At 40.4% G+C, this 25,507-nt stretch overlaps 1 protein-coding gene across 1 annotated transcript in view; it reads right to left on the reverse strand.

Annotated features, from left to right (window-relative positions):
• Positions 1–25,507, reverse strand: part of RGS12 (regulator of G protein signaling 12) — a 447,605-nt gene that overhangs the window by 66,959 nt on the left and 355,139 nt on the right. The window contains exon 17 of the mRNA XM_053704191.1: positions 15,820–16,416. Coding sequence (XP_053560166.1) covers positions 15,820–16,416 — 597 coding nt within the window. The remainder of the gene's footprint in view (positions 1–15,819; positions 16,417–25,507) is intronic.

Genomic DNA, 25,507 nt, shown 5'->3' on the forward strand with positions numbered 1-25,507 from the left:
TCCTCGAACCAGAAACACGCTGCTGTAGTGACAGGAACAATGCATGAAATTGGTTGTAGAAGGTAACCTTGCTGAACAAACATCTTTTTAAGCAAACCCTCTAATTTTTTGTCCATAGGATCTTTAAAAGCACAACTATCTTCTATAGGGATAGTGGTGCGTTTGTTTAGAGTAGAAACCGCCCCCTCGACCTTGGGGACTGTCTGCCATAAGTCCTTCCTGGGGTCGACCATAGGAAATAATTTCTTAAATATAGGGGGAGGGACAAAGGGTATGCCGGGCCTTTCCCATTCTTTATTTACAATGTCCGCCACCCGCTTGGGTATAGGAAAAGCTTCGGGGGGCACCGGGACCTCTAGGAACCTGTCCATTTTACATAATTTCTCTGGAATGACCAAATTGTCACAATCATCCAGAGTAGATAACACCTCCTTAAGCAGAGCGCGGAGATGTTCCAATTTAAATTTAAATGTAATAACATCAGGTTCAGCTGGTTGAGAAATTTTTCCTGAATCTGAAATTTCTCCCTCAGACAAAACCTCCCTAGCCCCTTCAGACTGGTGTAAGGGCATGTCAGAACCATTATCATCAGCGTCCTCATGCTCTTCAGTATCTAAAACAGAGCAGTCGCGCTTTCGCTGATAAGTGGGAATTTTGGCTAAAATGTTTTTAATAGAATTATCCATTACAGCCGTTAATTGTTGCATAGTAAGGAGGATTGGCGCACTAGATGTACTAGGGGCCTCCTGAGTGGGCAAGACTGGTGTAGACATAGAAGGGGATGATGCAGTACCATGCTTACTCCCCTCACTTAAGGAATCGTTTTGGGCAACATTATTATCAGTGGTATCATTGTCCCTACTTTGTTTGTCACATTTATCACATATATTTAAATGGATAGGAACCTTGGCTTCCGAACATACAGATCATCGTCTATCTGGTAGTTCAGACATGTTAATAGGCATAAACTTGGTAACAAAGCACAAAAAACGTTTTAAAATAAAACCGTTACTGTCTCTTTAAATTTTAAACTGAACACACTTTTTTACTGAATATACGCAAAAGTATGAAGGAAATGTTCAAAATTCACCAAAATTTCACCACAGTGTCATAAAGCCTTAACAGTATTGCACACCAAATTTGAAAGCTTTAACTCTTAAAATAACGGAACCAGAGCCGTTTTTACATTTAACCCCTATACAGTCCCTGGTATCTGCCCAGAGGGGAATACGATACCAAATGACGCCTTCAATAAGCTTTTTCAGTGGATCTGAGCTCCTCACACATGCATCTGCATGCCTTGCTTCTCAAAAACAACTGCGCATTAGTGGCGCGAAAATGAGGCTCTGCCTATGACTAGAAAAGGCCCCCAGTGAAAAAGGTGTCCAATACAGTGCCTGTCCGTTTTTTTAACAATTTGCCAAGATTAAAATAACTCTCCTAAGTTATAAACCATTAAACATGCTTATATAGTAAACGTTTTGGCCCAGAAAAATGTCTACCAGTCTTTAAAGCCCTTGTGAAGCCCTTGTATTCTTATATTGAAAAATAAGAAAATGGCTTACCGGATCCCATAGGGAAAATGACAGCTTCCAGCATTACCAAGTCTTGTTAGAAATGTGTCATACCTCAAGCAGCCAAAGTCTGCTCACTGTTTCCCCCAACTGAAGTTAATTCCTCTCAACAGTCCTGTGTGGAAACAGCCATCGATTTTAGTAACGGTTGCTAAAATCATTTTCCTCTTACAAACAGAAATCTTCATCTCTTTTCTGTTTCAGAGTAAATAGTACATACCAGCACTATTTTAAAATAACAAACTCTTGATTGAAGAATAAAAACTACATTTAAACACCAAAAAACTCTGAGCCATCTCTGTGGAGATGTTGCCTGTGCAACGGCAAAGAGAATGACTGGGGAAGGCGGAGCCTAGGAGGGATCATGTGACCAGCTTTGCTGGGCTCTTTGCCATTTCCTGTTGGGGAAGAGAATATCCCACAAGTAAGGATGACGCCGTGGACCGGACACACCTATGTTGGAGAAATAGGTATGCGGCATATTTAATCGACCTGGCTACATACTAAACATTGATTGCTTTGAACCAAGCACAGCTTGCCTGAAAGGGACAGTAAAAACCTTGTAATTACAAGACATTTTTTTTAAAATGGCATCTATTACTTAAGATATTATATCCATTCCAAGCCCCATTTGTGCCAAAATTACAAAGCATGGTCATATGTTTATTTGGAAGGGCACCCATCCTAGAATAAACAGGAATACACTATACCGTCCCCTGCATGAAGGTGGAGGTTCCAAATCTGCAAATGTATAGAGAGGTAGTCTTTTTGCAAAAAAACATCATTTATGCTTACCTGATAAATTTATTTCTCTTGTAGTGTATCCAGTACACGGATCATCCATTACTTGTGGGATATTCTCCTTCCCAACAGGAAGTTGCAAGAGGATCACCCACAGCAGAGCTGCTATATAGCTCCTCCCCTAACAGCCATATCCAGTCATTCGACCGAAACTAGCCGAGAAAGGAGAAACCATAGGGTGCAGTGGTGACTGTAGTTTAAAATTTAGACCTGCCTTAAAAGGACAGGGCGGGCCGTGGACTGGATACACCACAAGAGAAATAAATTTATCAGGTAAGCATAAATTATGTTTTCTCTTGTTAGGTGTATTCAGTCCACGGATCATCCATTACTTGTGGGATACCAATACCAAAGCTAAAGTACACGGATGAAGGGAGGGACAAGGCAGGTACTTAAACGGAAGGGACCACTGCCTATAGAACCTTTCTCCCAAAAATAGCCTCCGAAGAAGCAAAAGTATCAAATTTGTAAAATTTTGAAAAGGTATGAAGCGAAGACCAAGTCGCCGCTTTGCAAATCTGTTCAACAGAAGCCTCATTTTTAAAGGCCCAGGTGGAAGCCACAGCTCTAGTAGAATGAGCTGTAATCCTTTCAGGGGGCTGCTGACCAGCAGTCTAATAGGCTAAGCGTATTACGCTCCGAAGCCAAAAAGAAAGAGAGGTTGCCGAAGCCTTTTGACCTCTCCTCTGTCCAGAGTAAACAACAAACAGGGAAGATGTTTGACGAAAATCTTTAGTCGCTTGTAAGTAAAACTTTAAAGCACGGACTACGTCCAAATTATGTAAAAGACATTCCTTCTTTGAAGAAGGATTAGGACACAATGATGGAACAACAATCTCTTGATTGATATTCTTGTTGGAAACTACCTTAGGTAAAAACCCAGGTTTTGTACGCAGAACTACTTTATCTGTATGGAAAATCAGATAAGGAGAATCACATTATAAAGCTGATAACTCAGAGACTCTACGAGCCGAGGAAATAGCCATCAAAAACAGAACTTTCCAAGATAAAAGTTTGATATCAATGGAATGAAGGGGTTCAAACGGAACTCCTTGAAGAACCTTAAGAACAAAGTTTAAGCTCCATGGAGGAGCAACAGGTTTAAACACAGGCTTAATTCTAACCAAAGCCTGACAAAATGCCTGGACGTCTGGAACCTCTGTCAGATGCTTGTGCAAAAGGATAGACAGAGCAGAAATCTGTCCCTTTAAAGAACTAGCTGATAATCCTTTATCCAAACCCTCTTGGAGAAAGGACAATATCCTAGGAATCCTAACCTTAGTCCATGAGTAATTCTTGGATTCACACCAATGAAGATATTTGCGCCATATCTTATGGTAGATTTTCCTGGATACAGGCTTTCCTGCCTGTATTAAGGTATCAATGACTGACTCGGAGAAGCCACGCCTTGATAAAATCAAGCGTTCAATCTCCAGGCAGTCAGTCTCAGAGAAATTAGATTTGGATGATTGAAAGGACCTTGTAGTAGAAGGTCTTGTCTCAGAGGCAGAGGCCAAGGTGAAAAGGATGACATGTCCACCAGGTCTGCATACCAGGTCCTGCGTGGCCACGCAGGCGCGATCAAGATCACCGATGCTCTCTCCTGTTTGATTTTGGCAATCAGTCGAGGGAGCAGAGGAAACGGTGGAAACACATAAGCCAGGTTGAAGAACCACGGTGCTGCTAGAGCATCTATCAGCGTTGCTTCTGGGTCCCTGGACCTGGATCCGTAACAAGGAAGCTTGGCGTTCTGGCGAGACGCCATGAGATCCAATTCTGGTGTGCCCCAACGATGAACCAATTGAGCAAACACCTCCGGATGGAGTTCCCACTCCCCCGGATGAAAAGTCTGACGACTTAGAAAATCCGCCTCCCAGTTCTCTACACCTGGGATATGGATCGCTGATAGATGGCAAGAGTGAGTCTCTGCCCAGCGAATTATCTTGGAGACTTCTAACATCGCTAGGGAGCTCCTGGTCCCCCCTTGATGGTTGATGTAAGCCACAGTCGTGATGTTGTCCGACTGAAATCTGATGAACCTCAGGGTTGCTAACTGAGGCCAAGCTAGAAGAGCATTGAATATTGCTCTTAACTCCAGAATATTTATTGGGAGGAGTTTCTCCTCCTGAGTCCACGATCCCTGAGCCTTCAGGGAATTCCAGACTGCACCCCAACCTAGAAGGCTGGCATCTGTTGTTACAATTGTCCAACCTGGCCTGCGAAAGGTCATACCTTTGGACAGATGGACCCGAGATAGCCACCAGAGAAGAGAATCTCTGGTCTCTTGATCCAGATTTAGCAGAGGGGACAAATCTGTGTAATCCCCATTCCACTGACTGAGCATGCATAATTGCAGCGGTCTGAGATGTAGGCGCGCAAATGGCACTATGTCCATCGCTGCTACTATTAAGCCGATCACTTCCATGCACTGAGCCACCGAAGGGCGCGGAATGTAGTGAAGAACACGGCAGGAATTTAGAAGCTTTGATAACCTTGACTCCGTCAGGTAAATTTTCATTTCTACAGAATCTATCAGAGTTCCTAGGAAGGAAACCCTTGTGAGGGGTGATAGAGAACTCTTTCCCTCGTTCACTTTCCACCCATGCGACCTCAGAAATGCCAACACTATGTCCGTATGAGATTTGGCAATTTGGAAGTTTGACGCCTGTATCAGGATGTCGTCTAGATAAGGGGCCACTGCTATGCCCCGTGGTCTTAGGACCGCCAGAAGAGACCCCAGAACCTTTGTAAAAATTCTTGGGGCTGTAGCTAACCCGAAGGGAAGAGCCACAAACTGGTAATGCCTGTCTAGAAAGGCAAACCTTAGGAACCGATGATGATCTTTGTGAATCGGTATGTGAAGGTAAGCTCCTTCAAATCCACTGTGGTCATGTACTGACCCTCCTGGATCATAGGTAGGATTGTCCGAATATTTTCCATTTTGAACGATGGAACTCTGAGGAATTTGTTTAAGATCTTTAGATCCAAAATTGGTCTGAAGGTTCCCTCTTTTTTGGGAACCACAAACAGATTTGAATAAAATCCCTGTCCTTGTTCCATCTGTGGAACTGGATGGATCACTCCCATTATTAGGAGGTCTTGCACACAGCATAAGAATGCCTCTTTCTTTATCTGGTTTACAGATAATCTCGAAAGGTGAAATCTCCCATGTGGGGGGGGAAGCTTTGAAGTCCAGAAGATATCCCTGAGATATGATCTCCAACGCCCAGGGATCCTGAACATCTCTTGCCCACGCCTGGATGAAGAGAGAAAGTCTGCCCCCTACTAGATCCGTTGCCGGATAGGGGGTCGTTCCTTCATGCTGTTTTAGAGGCAGCAGCAGGCTTTCTGGCCTGCTTGCCTTTGCTCCAGGCCTGGTTAGATTTCCAGGCCGGCTTGGATTGCGCAAAAGTTCCCTCTTGTTTTGTAGCAGAGGAAGTTGATGCTGCACCTGCCTTGAAGTTTCGAAAGGCACGAAAATTAGACTGTTTGGCCCTTGATTTGGCCCTGTCCTGAGGAAGGGTATGACCCTTACCTCCAGTAATGTCAGCAATAATTTCCTTCAAACCAGGCCCGAATAGAGTCTGCCCCTTGAAGGGAATGTTAAGTAATTTAGACTTTGAAGTCACGTCAGCTGACCAAGATTTAAGCCATAGCGCCCTACGCGCCTGGATGGCGAATCCAGAATTCTTAGCCGTTAGTTTAGTCAAATGAACAATGGCATCAGAAACAAAAGAATTAGCTAGCTTAAGTGTTCTAAGCTTGTCAAGTATTTCAGTCAATGGAGTAGCTGTCTGAAAGGCCTCTTCCAGAGACTCAAACCAGAACGCCGCAGCAGCAGTGACAGGAGCAATGCATGCAAGGGGCTGCAGGATAAAACCTTGTTGAATAAACATTTTCTTAAGGTAACCTAATTTTTTATCCATTGGATCTGAAAAAGCATAACTGTCCTCGACAGAGATAGTGGTACGCTTTGCTAAAGTAGAAACTGCTCCCTCCACCTTAGGGACCGTCTGCCATAAGTCCCGTGTGGTGGCGTCTATTGGAAACATTTTCTAAAAATAGGAGGGGGGGAAAACGGCACACCGGGTTTGTCCCACTCCTTAGTAATAATTTCTGTAAACCTTTTAGGTATTGGAAAAACGTCAGTACACACCGGCACTGCGTAGTATTTATCCAGTCTACACAATTTCTCTGGCACTGCAATTGTGTCACAGTCATTCAGAGCAGCTAAAACCTCTCCAAGCAACACCCGGAGGTTCTCAAGCTTAAATTTAAAAGTAGACATATCTGAATCAGGTTTCGCCTAGTCAGAGACGTCACCCACAGACTGAAGCTCTTCCTCAGCTTCTGCATATTGTGACGCAGTATCAGACATGGGCCTTAAAACATCTGCGCGCTCTGTATTACGTCTAACCCCAGAGCTATCGCGCTTTCCTCTGAATTCAGGCAGTCTGGCTAATACCGCTGACAGCGTATTATCCATGATTGCCGCCATGTCCTGCAAAGTAATCGCTATGGGCGTCTTTGATGTACTTGGCGCCATTTTAGCGTGAGTCCCTTGAGCGGGAGTCAAAGGGTCCGACACGTGGGGAGAGTTAGTCGGCATAACTTCCCCCTTGTCAGAATCCTCTGGTGATAATTCTTTTAAAGACAACAGCTGATCTTTATTGTTTAAAGTGAAATCAATACATTTAGTACACATTCCTATGGGGTTCCACCATGGCTTTTAAACATAATGAACAAGGAGTTCCCTCTATGTCAGACATGTTTTTACAGACTAGCAATGAGACTAGCAAGCTTGGAAAACACTTTAAATCAAGTTAACAAGCAATATAAAAAACGTTACTGTGCCTTTAAGAGAAACAAATTTTGCCAAAATTTGAAATAACAGTGAAAAAAGGCAGTCAAACTAACGAAATTTTTACAGTGTATTACAGAGCATTGCACCCACTTGCAAATGGATGATTAACCCCTTAATACAAAAAACAGATTAACAAAACGAAAAATGTTTTTTAAACAGTCATAACTGCCACAGCTCCTACTTTTGAAGCCTTTTGAGCCCTTCAGAGATGTCCTATAGCATGCAGGGGACTGCTGAGGGAAGCTGAATGTCACAGTTTGTAATTTTAACTGCACCAACTGTAACTTTTATACTATAACAGTGGAAAGCCTCAGGAAACTGATTCTAGGCAAAAATAAAGCCAGCCATGTGGAAAAAACTAGGCCCCAATAAGTTTTATCACCAAAGCATATATAAAAACGATTAAACATGCCAGCAAACGTTTTATATTCCACATTAATCAGAGTCTATACCTCTGATAGCAAGCCTGATACTAGTCGCTATTAAATCACTGTATTTAGGCTTTAACTTACATTAATCCGGTATCAGCAGCATTTTCTAGCAAATTCCATCCCTAGAAAAACTTAACTGCACATACCTTATTGCAGGATACCCTGCACGCCATTCTCCCTCTGAAGTTACCTCACTCCTCAGACATATGTGAGAACGGCAGTGGATCTTAGTTACTTCTGCTAAGATCATAGAAAAACGCAGGCAGATTCTTCTTCTAAATGCTGCCTGAGATAAAATAGTACACTTCGGTACCATTTAAAAACAATAAACTTTTGATTGAAGAAAAAACTAACTATATTTTACCCCTTTCCTCTTACTACCTCCAGCTATGTTGAGAGCTTGCAAGAGAATGACTGGATATGGCAGTTAGGGGAGGAGCTATATAGCAGCTCTGCTGTGGGTGATCCTCTTGCAACTTCCTGTTGGGAAGGAGAATATCCCACAAGTAATGGATGATCCGTGGACTGGATACACCTAACAAGAGAAAAATATACAATTGTGTACTGGACCAGATAAAACTTGGTGCCAAATTGAAATGCATATGGGTGTTATGATGCAACTATTTCTGATCTGATCCCACTGGGATTACACCAACCACATGCACCCTCATTTATAGAGGCAACTTTTCCTCACTTTAGCCTTAAGAGGCAGCCAAATTAAAAAGGTCAATTAATTTCTTAGGCTCTGAATTCTGCAATGTTTTTATTGTAAATTTACTCGAGAAAGGCAATTTAACTATTTTTTATTACATTTGCTTGAAGAAACATCTGTTGAGAGTCTTCAATAGAGCATTTTTTGGAATTCATCACAGCTTCCTAGTGAGTACATTCCTTTCTATGGTTTGCACTTCCTCCTAGAAGGTCCACGAGGAGAGTGCCGAGGTTACCTACCTGCAAGGCTGTCACTGCCATTTGAACACTTGTCTGAATTTCGCAAAACTGGTTTAGTTAACACCAACCAAGCAATTTCTTCTCAACTCACAAGGAGAGATCAAATATTATAAGACCTGTAACTTCTTCAAGAAATTATGTCAATCCAACATGTAAATAAAATGATCCCTTTCATGGTCTATCTTAAACTTGCCTTCATCAGCACAATTAACCTTGTACACTAACTTGAGGCAGAAATCCATCTTTCAATCAACAGCAAAATCCTCTGTGTCAGATGGCATTATGGAAACCAACTTGAAGCATTTTTACGCGTTGGTACTTGACCCCTCAATTACTTAAATGTATATTCCCAACAGCTACTAACCCTTGCTGAAAAGGATGCGGTGCAAAGGGAACACTATGTCACATATGGTGGACATGCCAAATAATACCTTTTTGCTCGCCCCTCCTAAAAAAATAGTTTTTTAACGTGAAGGTAAACTTTGGTGAATGAAATCCGGCTTCCTCCAATCACAGCTTTCCCCCCAGGGTAAAATTGCCTGAGGCCATGCTGTGATTGGAGGAAGCCGGATTAGTCATTGCTGATGTGTGAAGAGAGGATTTCCAGGAGGGGGAAGCTGCTCTGGCTGTGAAAAGAAAAAAAAGGTACGTTTTTAATCAAAACAGCTGCTTTGTAGCTAGATTGTATTTTTAACTCCTCCCACCCGGCGCGCTGTTCAGAGGAAGATGATTCCATTATAAAGCCAGCAGAGGTTGGTATAGTCTTGGCTTGAAATAGGGGAATTGAAGCATATAAAAAAAGAAAATCTTAAAAAAATGTTTTTCTCATATTTCATTTATTTTCTTCCCTTTACCTGTTTTATTGTAGTATTTTCCTAATGCCTTCAGATGGAAGACTTACATCACTGTTTGTCTTCCTCCCCTCCATCTTTTTTTTTTTAAAATTAAATATGAATTATTTTTTATTCTAATAATTTTCCTGCGCACAAAGCCATTGCACCTGAATTCCAGTAATTGCCATCCAGCAGATCAGCCATATCCCACCAGTATTATAGTAATTGATAGTAACATCAGTCGTGGTTAGCTCACATCCATATTGAGAGCTTTCTGATATAAACTTAATTTATGACTCCAATTTCTGTCCATGATCATAAGTAGTTTTGAATAAATCCTAACCGGACTTGGAAGTCTTGTGGTCCTTTTAAACATAATTATTTTTTTCCCCACTTTCTACCTCTCTGTTTCAAGTTTAAAAGTTGGCACTCACCCTTCATCTGTCATTTGGAAGTATTCTCTCAGTTCTGTCATTCAGTTAGTTAAATCCAAAAAATAATTCTTAAAAATGTGTAAATATATACATAATGTAAACTTAGCTATGGTTATACTAGTTATGTACAGTTTGTGTGTGTGTGTATATATATATATATATACATATATACACACATATATACACACGCATACACATACACATACATTATACAGGTTTATACCTTTTTTTTTAAAAAATCATGTTAGTGGTCCACGGGTTTCAAAATTGTGTTTTGTGGTCCCTGAGGTCTAAAAGGTTGGCGACCCCTGAACTAGACCAGCTGACGCGTTTCGGCAGTATGCCGTAATCTTAGCTTAAGGTCCTGTTGACACATCCTACTTTATCCTAATATTTATCAAAAACACCAAACTACTTCTATGAAATTTGGGGAAAAACTATCCCTACTGTAATAGGCTGGGAAAATCAGATCACACTATGGGGCATATTTATGATTGTGCGAGCGGACATGATCCGATATAGCGGAACATGTCCGCTGCACATCGATAAATGCCGACAGCATACGCTCTCTGCATTTATCATTGCACCAGCAGTTCTTGGGAACTGCTGGTGCAATACCGGCCCCTGCAGATTCGCGGCCAATCGGCTGCTAGCAGCGGGTGGCAATCAACCCAATCTTATTCGATCAGGTTGATTTCTGTCCGCTGCCTCAGAGCAGGCAGACAGGTTATGGAGCAGCGGTCTTTAGACTGCTGCTTCATAACTTCTGTTTCCGGCGAGCCTGAAGGCTCGCCAGAAACACGGGGCATCAAGCTCCGTACGGAGCTTGATAAATATGCCCCTAAATCTTACCTTGGAAAGATAATATCTATTGACAAACAGATTAAATAACTATTATATAATCTTACATTTGTGGTCTTCCTCCTCCCCAGATGATCTGCATCTGCTGTGTTACTTACATAGACTTTTTATTCCTGGATCTGTGATTAACCAATATCATGTTATGACAGTATCATTTTATATTATATGTGGCTTTTTATAGGACATTTACACTTCTTTTGTATTAGGATTAACAGTCAGTTTATGATATGTGACCTTATCTTCCTAATATCTTATTTTGTTAAACTATATAAGAGATCCTAACATTTCTATGGTATGTAGTGTAACCCTGAATATAAGCTTTGTGGGCTGTAAATGAGAACTTGAAACAGTGTGCCTCTATTTCTATATTGAGTCCCTGAGGACTTTCTTCTCATCCTGCAGAATATACAGTGGGATGCCCATTAAGCCTGGTTCCAGATCACATGTAGTCTCTTGAAGGAATGATATTAATGTCCTTTTCAACAAGTTGTTTTACCCTGTGCGTAAAATGCAATGCAATGTTTATTGTTTAATACTAGTAATTTTCAATATTTTTTTTATATATATTTTTTAATCTAATTAAAAAAATAAAAAAAAAGAGCATTTTACTAGTAAGCAAATGATTGTTGCAAACTATTCAATTAACCCCTTCAACACATTTAACATTTGTTAAAGAGACAATGTAGTCAGGCAAGCAGCTTATAAGAACACTTAGGGCTAGATTTATTAAAGCTGAGGCGTACAGGGGCGCGTATACGCGCCCCTGTACGCCTCAGCTCGCCTGTGGCGGGGCGAAAATACCCGCAGGTATTCGGCATTGCACACAAGCGCAATTTTGCTCTTGCGTGCAATCCCGCCCCCTGCCCGCGCACAGCCAATCACGCGCAGGCAGGAGCTGTCAATCTCCTCGGTCTGACTAGACCGAGGAGATTGAATTTCGCCAAATTAGAGGTGGCGAAGAGGCTCAGGAAGCAGCGGTCTGGTGACCGCTGCTTGATAAATGACGGCGAGCAAGTTCAAATAGCCCTTTGTATTCAAACCAGTTGCAGGAACACATTTAAAAAGGGCTGGGCTGTCTGTCCTATCCCCATGGGAGAATTATTTCAGCAGCTGCCTCTTGGTTACGTAGCTTTTATACAGTCAATACTGCAGTATTTATTATTATTTATTATTATTAAATATGGTGTTTCAACTGTTTAAGAGATTTGTTTGATGGCATATAAAAGAAAAGGAGGAATTAGTAAATAATTTAATACATTCCACCAGATTATGTGGATCATTTGCTACACATTAAATGGAAGCAAATTTACAGTACGTAGTCCATTTAATAATACAATTCAGTCTGGTAGAGCTGTGCAATTGGATAAAAGAATAATGAATAGTACCAAGCTAACAAATCTAATAAAAATGTAATAACTGCCCCATATCATCATATCATTTAAGACAATGCCGTGAGTATAAACAAAATGTCCTTTCCTAGAACACAGGAACAACTTGTATCACAAATCCTAACGTGTATATATCAGGATTCTATCACTTACTACATAAGGAGCAAAAGGAAGTTGTGTTTGGTACCATTTGTACAGAGAGACGTTGTCCTACATTGCACATGAGCAGTGCACAGTTTCTGTTGCAGTTGATAAGTCTTTGAATTATTGTGTATGTAGTTATTTCTGGGCAATACAGATACTTTAGGATTATCTGGGTGATCATTATTTGTTTTCACATTTTAAAAATTGTAAGACTCTCTTAATGCAACAGGTGTGTGCACTTATGTGCTGATGGCATAGAAAAAAACAATACTACCAGTACTTGGTCTAGATCACTGGCTTTCAAACCTGTCCACAGGCCTCCCTAATAGGCCACGTTTTGAGGATATCTGAACTGGAGCACAGGTGAAACAATCAGCTGATTAGTAAACTTATGTTCCCTGCTCTCATACAAGGTAATCCTGAAACTCTGGCCTGTTGGGGAGGCCTGAGGATAGGTTTGAAAACCAGTGGTCTAGATATTCATAACTGTGTTTCTCCTTTACATCATATTATGTAATTGTACACTCAAAGGAACAATGCAAGAAAAAAAAGCCATTAGTGCGGCCATTTAAAGGCTGGCAGTGGCAAGCAAACCAATATGCAAATTTGACTCCATATGCACATTTAAAATGTTACATCACACTATATGTAAAAATGTAAGGTACTCTCACATATAGAACAATTATATGACTATTCTATTAGTGATTATAGCTGCTATTAATACAATTATTTCTATATTGAAAGAAATAGTTAGGTGGGAACTGTATAAATGACAGAGAGGAGGAATAATGATTAAAGGGACATTGTACACTAGATTTTTCTTTTCATAAATGTTTTGTAGATGATCCATTTATAAAGCCCATCTGGGAGTGTTTTTGTAACGATGTATAGTTTTGCTTATTTTTTAATAACATTGTGATGATTTTCAGACTCCTAACCCAGCCCCATTGTGTCAGATGTAGACTCAGGTCTACAGATTACTGCTGGCTCATGTTTGTGTAATCTGTCTTTTCATATGCGGGGGAGGGGGGGGGTCTGCTCTTCATGTTTTCCCAACCCCTTTCACTGGGTTTCCCAGCCTAACCTCATCAACAGTGCTAAACTGAGCGCTTTAAGTATGTTTTAAAAGGTTTTATACTGGATTTTTAGATCAGTACCTGTGCATATTCGTCTTTATAGTAGAGTGTATTACATGCAGTTACATGAAAGTTGGTGTACACTGTCCCTTTAAGAAAAAGAATGAGACCAAAGCTATGGACAAAGTTTATTACATTTTGAAAGGATACAAAATGCACACAGAACAATATCTACAATCAGGAATTCTACAAAAGGCCAAAGAAATGCAAAAGGCTTAGATTACACAATACTGTATTTACATGCATGACAGTGCAAACATACGGATGACTCTAAATTCTACATATCCGATAGAAACAAACCAAATGTTTGTCAGAATACATTCTGGTATATTATTTAATGAATGTATAAAACATTTTGTTTCTAACTGATGAAGGATGTCATCATAATTCCTGCAGAACTTATTTTTTCCTCTATCTCCACCCAAAGCCATTGGAAAGAAATGACCATCATTTGTCTTTTTGTATTCTTTCAGAAAACTAACACCTAATATAATGAACATTTGTTCATTCATTTATATGTTTACATGTAAAAGATAAACAAATTTAAAAAAATCAACAAAATGTATTCTATCATTCATTTTTGTCAATGAATTCCGTTCAAATCATTCAAATTTTTTAAATTAATTTTTCTAACAAATTGCACATTTTGGCACAAGTCAACTATAAAAAAAACTATTAAAATTGTATGAAATGCTGATCACAGAGATAAACAGATATGAGCTGAAATTAAAAGTGTATTAAAAGAAAATAAGTCATTTTATGTCTTTTACATATTTTATACTTAAAATAGGAGATAGGAGTATTGTATTTAAGCTCTGCAGAAATTATGGTGCCCATCTTTAAAAGAGACACAGAAGTCAAATATGACAATGGTGCTTTTATGCAATCAATAAAAGTTAAACACATAAAAAATTTGTGCACACAAACATTTTTCTAGATAAATTTCAAATTGTGTCTCTTTAATAACATGTGAAAACAGTTAATAGATGTCATACTAGTAGCAATGTAGATAGTACTATAAGTTATGAAAAAGGAATGTTTTACAGACGTCTATATTTCAAACATTAGGTCTATAAGTGGCATGTAAAGTTCTGCACGCTTAATGTGATTACTGAATCATTGAGAACGTACATATTATATAATACCAAACATTAAAAAGGCACCTTTCATATTTCTACCAATATTTGTTTAAGTTGTGAAAGATTAATAATTTGATACAAACTATACAGAAATGTAATTATGCTGTTATTGGTTTATATGAAAAGAAAAAAACATGAAAATGATAACACATATAGTAAAAAAATAACTACAGAATACAGACACAAATTAAAAAAACTAAGCATGGATAATTTTAGTAAACAATTCAAGTTTTGTTCTATATTTCTTTTTCATAATGAAATAATGACAAATAGTAACATACTAAAATGAATAAACATTAAATCACTGAAATAAAAATATGAATATATACAAATATCTTACAGATTTGTTCAAAAAAATCTAATTACGACAAGTCTTAAAAAATTTTAATAATTTATTGCACCTTTAATTAGCCTGTGTCTTTTTAACTATGGCACAATTGTCATATAAAAAAGTAATTTAATGTAAGAGTAAATTTTAACGGAAGACAACCATATTATAGAAAACAGATTTTAATCTGTGGTAATATTACATACACACATATATTATATATTTTCAAACTAAGAAAATTGATTTGCTATCTTATTGTAAAATATATCTACAAACAAGTTTTCAACTGCAGATCATAATTTCACAACAAAAGCGTTCTTCCAGCTCCTGAATACAATCACAAAATGTTGCACTACATGAGAATGTATCAATAAAACTTATGACACGCCATTCTATTTTTATATCTACAGGTATTTATCTTTACATGGAGGTTGACGTATCAAAACTTACATTGTATACAATTTATATCTCATGGCTTGACAAATCTATAGCTCGCAAAATTTTAGTTTTGGCTTAAAACATTTTTGGATTTATTAATAATAAATATATTCTATTTTTCTCGAATTGCATGGCTGGCTCCTAATATTTTGAGTATTTCCCAATAAGTTTAAATAAATTTGATAACCCTTGGTTTCTCTTAGATTGGATTAAATAATTCAAAGAAGCTTTTCTGAATCACTCTCTATTAATTTTACCACCTGTTCATGGACAATATTTGGCAATTATTCTAACACTAAGGATTTTACTAATTTATTTTAGTGTAAAAATAGTGTTTCAGGATTCAAATGAATGATAAAAAATAAAAATATCAGCATAAAAAAATAAAATGTGCAAGAATCTTACATTAAAGTGCAAAGCTCTGCTAAAAACAAAATAAAAAATTAAAGAATATACAAAAGTTTGACGGGTAAAAAAAAGTTAAAATCTAGAAATACCTGATCTCTGATATCCCGAATTATCTTGAATACCCGAGAATGGAGCAGTGGGTGAAACGTTGGCCTCTGATAGTTTACTCATTTCATATGGTGAAGTTGGTGAAGGTGGTAATAAAGTGCTATTAGGACTATTAATGTCTCCTTCGGCCACTAGTGTTAAGTCTGCTACATTCTCATCCTCTATAGTCTGAATATTTTCAGAAGGCAAGTCTCTTGAAAGCTTCTCCCGGGAGGGTAAATTTCTTTCTTGTATGTGTGCTATTGGTGACAAAGGGGCATGAAAAGGAACATAGGGTCTTCTACCAACTGGTGGAATAAAGTCACTTGATTTAGTATGTTTATCTGTAAAACCTGGTGGTGACTCTGATTTTGAAGCATGAAACATGCCAGAACAGTTATTTGTTTTATCCAAGCCATCTTTCCTTCTAGTCTTTCTTTCATTAACCTTTACAGTTGCTGTAGACACTGTAGACACTGTGTTTTTTTCAATTGGAGTTAAACGAAGAAAATCTGGGAGAACCAAGTCCTCTTTCCGAAGAAGACCACGTTGATCTTCAGCACGGTTGCTCTGAGCTTTTGATATGAGCTCAAAAAACTCTGTCAAAGAATAAAAAAATGTAGTTACGTCAGTAATCTAAGTATGAGACAAAACTCAAAATCGTCAATGTTTTATTAGTACAGGGGGTTTGTAAAACACCAAAAGCTCTTAGTAGCCCACTGCATAAACAAGATTACAAATAAACGTAGGACATAGTCATAATGTCAAGGAGAAACAAAGATTATACAGACCATGTATTAAATGTTAAGATTTTGTTGTTTTCGCTGAAGCTTTATCTAAAATTTCATCTGAAACTAACTATCTTTTTAGTAATTAGTAAGTGAGTGACTAAAATAATAGTTTTATAGAGGAGAAATAGATCATTTAAAATCATGTAGAATTTGTTATAGGTTTCTTAAATTTAAAATACTTTATATTCTACTAAACAAAAAGTTTATATTCTATTATACTACTACACAACTATATGAGCACTACAAAACTTCTTTCAAAAAAATATGACCCCATTAAAGGGAAGTTTTATTATAGATCTTATACTGCACTTGATTTCAGCTGTATTTGTAATATTAACAAGCCGCTATGGCTGGCTAAAGCTCTTCTAAGTCTGAGTAAAGCTACTAGTGCTGTTTTACTGCTGAAAGGCGGCCCACAAGAGTCTGGGACATTATAGCACATTATCCCAGTACAAATTCACTGTGAAAGGGCATCATTTTGTGCTCCCAACCGAACTGGTTTTAAAATGAATCCATATGGTTTTGGGTTTTCCGCCATGCATATATATATGAAAGAGCAGCATTTAACCCCTTAATGACCGACGACGTAGGCCGTACGTCCTCAAAAAAAATACAGTTAACGCCTGAGGACTTACGGCGTACGGCGTCAGTCTTGGAAAGCAGTGGAAGCTGCTTTCCGGTTATTGCAATGATGCCTCGATATTGACGCATCCTGCAATAACCATTTTTAGCCCTCTGAGAGAAACACTCTGTGGCCCTCTCTGCACCGGACATCGATGGCCAGTATCGTTGGTGGGAGTGGAAGGCGGATGGGCGGCCATCGATGGCTTCAAGTAGGAAGTGGGGGGCGGGATCGGGGGCGTGCGCGTGCACGGGGAGGGAGCGGTGGGAACCGCTACACTACAGAAAAAAGTGATGTAAAGAAGTGGGAGAAAGGGAGGAGGGAATAAATTAAAAAAGGATCTAAGGGATCTGGGAGGTTGGTCTTTGGGGGGGAGGGGGGAAGCTACACTACAGAAAAAATAAAAAAATAAAATTTAAAAAATGTATTTTATTCTAAACTGAGTACTGGCAGACAGCTGCCAGTACCCAAGATGGCTCCCAATAAGGTAGAGGGGGAGGGTTAGAGAGCTGTTTGGGGGGGGGGGGGGGGATCAGGAAGGTTGGGGGCTACGGGGGGATTCTACACAGCAGCATATGTAAATATGCTTAAAAAAAGATGGGAGCCTGATCTCTACACTAAAGCTAAAATTAACCCTGCAAGCTCCCTACAAGCTACCTAATTAACCCCTTCACTGCTAGCCATAATACACGTGTGATGCGCAGCGGCATTTAGCAGCCTTCTAATTACATAAAAGCAACGTCAAAGCCATATATGTCTGCTATTTCTGAACAAAGGGGATCCCAGAGAAGCATTTACAACCATTTGTGCCATAATTGCACAAGCTGTTTGTAAATAATTTCAGTGAGAAACCTAAAATTGTGAAAAATTTTAAGTTTTTTTAAATTTGATCGCATTTGGTGGTGAAATGGTGGCATGAAATATACCAAGATGGGCCTAGATCAACTACACTACACTAAAGCTAAAATTAACCCTAGAAGCTCCCTACATGCTCCCTAATTAACCCTTTCACTGCTGGGCATAATACATGTGTGGTGCGCAGTGGCATTAAGCGGCCTTCTATTTACCAAAAAGCAACGCCAAAGCCATATACTGTATGTCTACTATTTCTGAACAAAGGGTATCCCAGAGAAACATATACAATCATTTGTGCCATAATTGCACAAGTTGTATGTAAATAATTTCAGTGAGAAACCTAAAGTTTGTGAAAAAATTTGTGAAAAAGTGAACAATATTTTTTATTTTATCGCATTTGGCGGTGAAATGGTGGCATGAAATATACCAAAATGGGCCTAGATCAATACTTTGGGATGTCTTCTAAAAAAATATATACAAGTCAAGGGATATTCAGGGATTCCTGAAAGATATCAGTGTTCCAATGTAACTAGCGCTAATTTAAAAAAAAAAAAAAGTAGTTTGGAAATAGCAAAGTGCTACTTGTATTTATTGCCCTATAACTTGCAAAAAAACATAATTTATGCTTACCTGATAAATGTATTTCTCTTGTAGTGTGTTCAGTCCACGGGGCATCCATTACTTATGGGATATATTCTCCTCCCCAACAGGAAGTTGCAAGAGGATCACCCAAGCAGAGCTGCTATATAGCTCCTCCCCTCACATGTCATATCCAGTCATTCGACCGAAACAAGACGAGAAAGGAGAAACTATAGGGTGCAGTGGTGACTGGAGTTATAATTTAAAATTTAGAATCTGCCTCAAATAGACAGGGCGGGCCATGGACTGAACACACTACAAGAGAAATAAATTTATCAGGTAAGCATAAATTATGTTTTCTCTTGTTAAGTGTGTTCAGTCCACGGGTCATCCATTACTTATGGGATACCAATACCAAAGCTAAAGTACACGGATGATGGGAGGGACAAGGCAGGAACATTAGACAGAAGGAACCACTGCCTGTAGAACCTTTCTCCCAAAAACAGCATCCGAAGAAGCAAAAGTGTCAAATTTGGAAAATTTGGAAAAAGTATGAAGTGAAGACCAAGTTGCAGCCTTGCAAATCTGTTCAACAGAGGCCTCATTCTTAAAGGCCCAGGTGGAAGCCACAGCTCTAGTGGAATGAGCTGTAATTCTTTCAGGAGGCTGCTGTCCAGCAGTCTCATAGGCTAAGCGTATTATGCTACGAAGCCAAAAGGAGAGAGAGGTAGCCGAAGCCTATTGACCTCTCCTCTGTCCAGAGTAAACGACAAAATCCAATAAGTGGAAAACAGCACACCTGAATCTTTCTCTTATGGGGCACGGAGCAGCAGACTTGCCAGGTCCACAGCACAATCACAAACTTCAAAAGTAAAGAGTAAACGACAAACAGAGAAGAAGTTTGTCGAAAATCTTTAGTTGCCTGTAAGTAGAACTTCAGAGCACGGACCACGTCTAGATTATGCAAAAGACGTTCCTTCTTTGAAGAAGGATTAGGACATAAGGATGGAACAACAATCTCTTGATTGATATTCTTGTTAAAAACAACCTTAGGTAAAAACCCAGGTTTAGTACACAGGACTACCTTGTCTGAATGAAAGATCAGATAAGGAGAATCACAATGTAAGGCAGATAACTCAGAGACTCTTCGAGCCGAGGAAATAGCCATCAAAAACAGAACTTTCCCAGATAAAAGCTTATTATCAATGGAATGAAGGGGTTCAAACGGAACACCCTGGAGAACTTTAAGAACCAAGTTTAAGCTCCACGGAGGAGCAACAGCTTTAAACACAGGCTTAATCCTAGCCAAAGCCTGACAAAAAGCCTGGACGTATGGATTCTCTGCCAGACGCTTGTGTAAAAGAATAGACAGAGCAGAAATCTGTCCCTTTAGTGAACTAGCGGATAAGCCCTTTTCTAAACCCTCTTGTAGAAAAGACAATATCCTAGGAATCCTAACCTTACTCCATGAGTAACTCTTGGATTCACACCAATATAAATATTTACGCCATATCTTGTGGTAAATTTTTCTGGTAACAGGTTTCCGAGCCTGTATTAATGTATCAATAACCGAATCCGAAAACCCACGCTTTGATAGAATCAAGCGTTCAATTTCCAAGCAGTCAGCCTCAGAGAAATTAGGTTTGGATGGTTGAAAGGACCCTGAATTAGAAGGTCCTGCCTCAGGGGTAGAGACCATGGTGGACAGGACAACATGTCCACTAGGTCTGCATACCAGGTCCTGCGTGGCCACGCAGGCGCTATCAGAATCACTGATGCTCTCTCCTGTTTGATCCTGGCAATCAGTCGAGGAAGCAACGGAAAAGGTGGAAACACATAAGCTATGTTGAAAACCCAAGGGGCTGCTAGTGCATCTACCAGCACCGCTCCCGGGTCCCTGGACCTGGATCCTTAACAAGGAAGCTTGGCGTTCTGGCGAGATGCCATGAGATCCAGATCCGGTTTGCCCCAACGAAGAATCAGTTGGGCAAATACCTCCGGGTGAAGTTCCCACTCCCCCGGATGAAAAGTCTGGCGACTTAAAAAATCCGCCTCCCAGTTCTCCACGCCTGGGATATAGATCGCTGACAGGTGGCAAGAGTGAGACTCTGCCCAGCGAATTATCTTCGAGACTTCCAACATCGCTAGGGAACTCCTGGTTCCCCCTTGATGATTGATGTAAGCCACAGTCGTGATGTTGTCCGACTGAAATCTGATGAACCTCAGTGTTGCCAACTGAGGCCAAGCTAGAAGAGCATTGAATATTGCCCTTAATTCTAGAATGTTTATTGGGAGGAGTTTCTCCTCCTGAGTCCACGATCCCTGAGCCTTCAGGGAGTTCCAGACTGCTCCCCAGCCTAGTAGGCTGGCATCTGTTGTTACAATCGTCCAATCTGGTCTGCGAAAAGACATTCCTTTAGACAGATGAACCCGTGATAACCACCAGAGAAGAGAATCCCTGGTCTCCTGGTCCAGATTTAGCAAAGGGGACAGATCTGAGTAATCCCCGTTCCATTGACTTAGCATGCATAGTTGCAGCGGTCTGAGATGTAGGCGCGCAAATGGCACTATGTCCATTGCCGCGACCATTAAGCCGATCACTTCCATGCGCTGAACTACTGATGGGCTTGGAATGGAGTGAAGGACACGGCAAGCATTGAGAAGTTTTGATAGCCTGGACTCCGTCAGGTAAATCTTCATCTCTACAGAATCTATAAGAGTGCCTAGAAAAGGGACCCTTGTGAGTGGTAACAGAGAACTCTTTTCCACGTTCACTTTCCACCCATGCGACCTCAGAAATGCTAGAACTATCTCTGTATGAGACTTTGCATTTTGAAAACTTGACGCTTGTATCAGAATGTCATCTAGGTACGGAGCCACCGCTATGCCTCGTGGTCTTAGTACCGCCAGAAGAGAGCCCAGAACCTTTGTAAAAATTCTCTGGGCCGTAGCCAACGCGAAGGGAAGCGCTACAAACTGGTAATGCCTGTCTAGAAAGGCAAACCTTAGGTACCGATAATGATCTTTGTGAATCGGTATGTGAAGGTAGGCATCCTTTAAATCCACTGTGGTCATATATTGACCCTCTTGGATCATGGGTAGGATGGACCGAATGGTTTCCATCTTGAACGATGGAACCCTTAGGAATTTGTTTAAGATTTTTAAATCTAAGATTGGTCTGAAGGTTCCCTCTTTCTTGGGAACCACAAACAGATTTGAATAAAACCCTTGCCCCTGTTCCGTCCGCGGAACTGGGTGGATCACTCCCATCACTAAGAGGTCTTGTACACATTGTAGAAATGCCTCTTTCTTTACTAGGTTTATTGATAACCTTGACAGATGAAACCTCCCTTGTGGAGGAGAAGTCTTGAAATCCAGAAGGTATCCCTGAGATATAATCTCCAGCGTCCAGGGATCCTGTACATCTCTTGCCCAAGCCTGGGCGAAGAGAGAGAGTCTGCCCCCCACTAGATCCGTCTCCGGAAAGGGGGCCCTGACTTCATGCTGTCTTAGGGGCGGAAGTAGGCTTTCTGGCCTGCTTGCCCTTGTTCCATGACTGGTTGCCTTTCCAACCCTGTCTGTAACGAGCAGTAGTTCCTTCCTGTTTTGGAGCGGAGGAAGTAGATGCTGCTCCTGCCTTGAAATTACGAAAGGCACGAAAATTAGACTGTTTGGCCTTCGATTTGGCCCTGTCCTGAGGAAGGGTGTGGCCCTTACCTCCAGTAATGTCAGCAATAGTTTCCTTCAAGCCGGGCCCGAATAAGGTCTGCCCTTTGAAAGGAATGTTTAGTAATTTAGACTTAGAAGTTACATCTGCTGACCAGGATTTAAGCCAAATCGCTCTGCGCGCCTGTATGGCGAATCCGGAATTTTTAGCCGTAAGTTTGGTTAAATGCACCACGGCATCCGAAACAAACGCATTAGCCAGCTTAAGGGTTCTAATCTTGCTCAGAGACTCATCCAATGGTGCTGTGCGAATCGCCTCTTCCAGAGACTCAAACCAGAATGCCGCTGCAGCAGTGACAGGTGCAATGCATGCAAGAGGCTGTAATATAAAACCTTGTTGAATAAACATTTTCTTAAGATAACCCTCTAATTTTTTATCCATTGGATCTGAGAAAGCACAGCTATCCTCCACCGGGATAGTGGTACGCTTGGCTAAAGTAGACACTGCTCCCTCCACCTTAGGGACCGTCTGCCATAAGTCTCGTGTGGTGGCGTCTATAGGGAACATTTTTCTAAATATCGGAGGAGGGGAAAAAGGCACACCGGGTCTATCCCACTCCTTACTAATAATCTCTTTAAGCCTCTTTGGTATAGGAAAAACGTCAGTACACACCGGCACCGTGTAGTATTTATCCAGCTTACATAATTTCTCTGGGATTGCCACCGTGTCACAATCATTCAGAGCCGCTAACACCTCCCCTAGCAACACGAGGAGGTTCTCAAGCTTAAATTTAAAATTTGAGATTTCTGAATCCGGTCTCCCCGAATCAGAACCGTCACCCACAGAATGAAGCTCTCCGTCCTCATGTTCTGCAAATTGTGACGCAGTATCAGACATGGCTCTCGTGTCATCGGCGCGCTCTGTCCTTAACCCAGAACTGTCGCGCTTGCCTCTTAACTCTGGCATATTGTATAATACTTCTTTCATAACATTAGCCATATCATGTAAAGTGATTTGTAAGGGCCTTGATGTACTTGGCGCCTCAATCTCACGCACCTCCCGAGCGGGAGACGAAGGTACTGACACGTGAGGAGAGTTAGACGGCATAACTGCCCCCTCGTTGTCTGGTGATAATTTTTTAAGCGGTACAGATTGATTTTTCAAAGTAACATCAATACAATTGGTACACATATTTCTATTGGGCTCCACAACGGCTTTTAAACATAATGAACAAGCAGATTCCTCTGTATCAGACATGTTTAAACAGACTAGCAATGAAGCTAGCAAGCTTGGAAAATACTTTCAATAAGTTTGCAAGCAATATAAAAAACGCTGCAGCGCTCTTTAAAAAACACAGTTGAGTAACTAAAGAATAATTCAGTTATAGTCAACAATTCTTTAAATGTATTAATTAGCAGAGGATTGCACCCATTAGCAACCGGATGATTAACCCCTCAGTACCCAAAAAAACGGATATCAAATTAATATAAAACGTTTTTATCACATTCTAACACACTGTCACAGGTCTGCTGTGACTGATTACCTCCCTAAAAAAACAAATTTTGAAGACCCCTGAGCTCTCTAGAGACGTCCTGGATCAAGGAGGAAGAAGCAGGAAGACTGTGCTAGAATTTTAACTGCGCAACAAGGCGCTAAAAAGAGGCCCCTCCCGCTCATTTACAACAGTGGGAGACCTGATATAACGGTTTCAATGCAGAAATATACGTTAGCCATGTGGAAAAAAATTCATGCCCAAAGGATTTATCACCAAAGTACCTCACAAAACGAATAACATGCCAGTAAACGTTTTGAAAATAAACTTCTTTAAATGTCATGCAAAGTTATCACTAAGCCTGCAACCAGTCGCTACCACTGCAGATAAGGCTTATTTCAGTATTAACAGTATTTTCACAGTCAAATTCTAGTCCCTAGAAAATAACTCTACTGTGCATACATTTATCAGCCTGATACCAGTCACTACTACTGCATTTAAGGCTGTACTTACATCATACGGGTACCAGCAGTATTTTCTTAGTCAATTCCATTCCCAGAAAATATTGTACTGCACATACCTCATTTGCGGTGGACCCCGCATGCTATTCCCATGTTCTGAAGTTACCCCACTCCTCAGAATGTCGAGAACAGCCAGTGGATCTTAGTTACGCCTGCTAAGATCATAGAAAACGCAGGCAGTTTCTTCTTCCAAATACTGCCTGAGATAGAAAAAAACAGAATTTATGCTTACCTGATAAATTACTTTCTCCAACGGTGTGTCCGGTCCACGGCGTCATCCTTACTTGTGGGATATTCTCTTCCCCAACAGGAAATGGCAAAGAGTCCCAGCAAAGCTGGTCACATGATCCCTCCTAGGCTCCGCCCACCCCAGTCATTCGACCGACGGACAGGAGGAAATATATATAGGAGAAACCATATGATACCGTGGTGACTGTAGTTAGAGAAAATAATTCATCAGACCTGATTAAAAAACCAGGGCGGGCCGTGGACCGGACACACCGTTGGAGAAAGTAATTTATCAGGTAAGCATAAATTCTGTTTTCTCCAACATTGGTGTGTCCGGTCCACGGCGTCATCCTTACTTGTGGGAACCAATACCAAAGCTTTAGGACACGGATGAAGGGAGGGAGCAAATCAGGTCACCTAAATGGAAGGCACCACGGCTTGCAAAACCTTTCTCCCAAAAATAGCCTCCGAAGAAGCAAAAGTATCAAATTTGTAAAATTTGGCAAAAGTGTGCAGTGAAGACCAAGTCGCTGCCTTACATATCTGGTCAACAGAAGCCTCGTTCTTGAAGGCCCATGTGGAAGCCACACCCCTAGTGGAGTGAGCTGTGATTCTTTGAGGAGGCTGCCGTCCGGCAGTCTCATAAGCCAATCGGATAATGCTTTTAAGCCAAAAGGAAAGAGAGGTAGAAGTCGCTTTTTGACCTCTCCTTTTACCAGAATAAACAACAAACAAGGAAGATGTTTGTCTAAAATCTTTAGTAGCCTCTAAATAGAATTTTAGAGCACGGACTACGTCCAAATTGTGTAACAAACGTTCCTTCTTTGAAACTGGATTCGGACACAAAGAAGGTACAACTATCTCCTGGTTAATATTTTTGTTGGAAACAACTTTCGGAAGAAAACCAGGCTTAGTACGCAAAACCACCTTATCTG

This window comes from Bombina bombina, chromosome 2, assembly GCF_027579735.1.
Source record: "Bombina bombina isolate aBomBom1 chromosome 2, aBomBom1.pri, whole genome shotgun sequence".
NCBI lineage: Eukaryota > Metazoa > Chordata > Amphibia > Anura > Bombinatoridae > Bombina > Bombina bombina.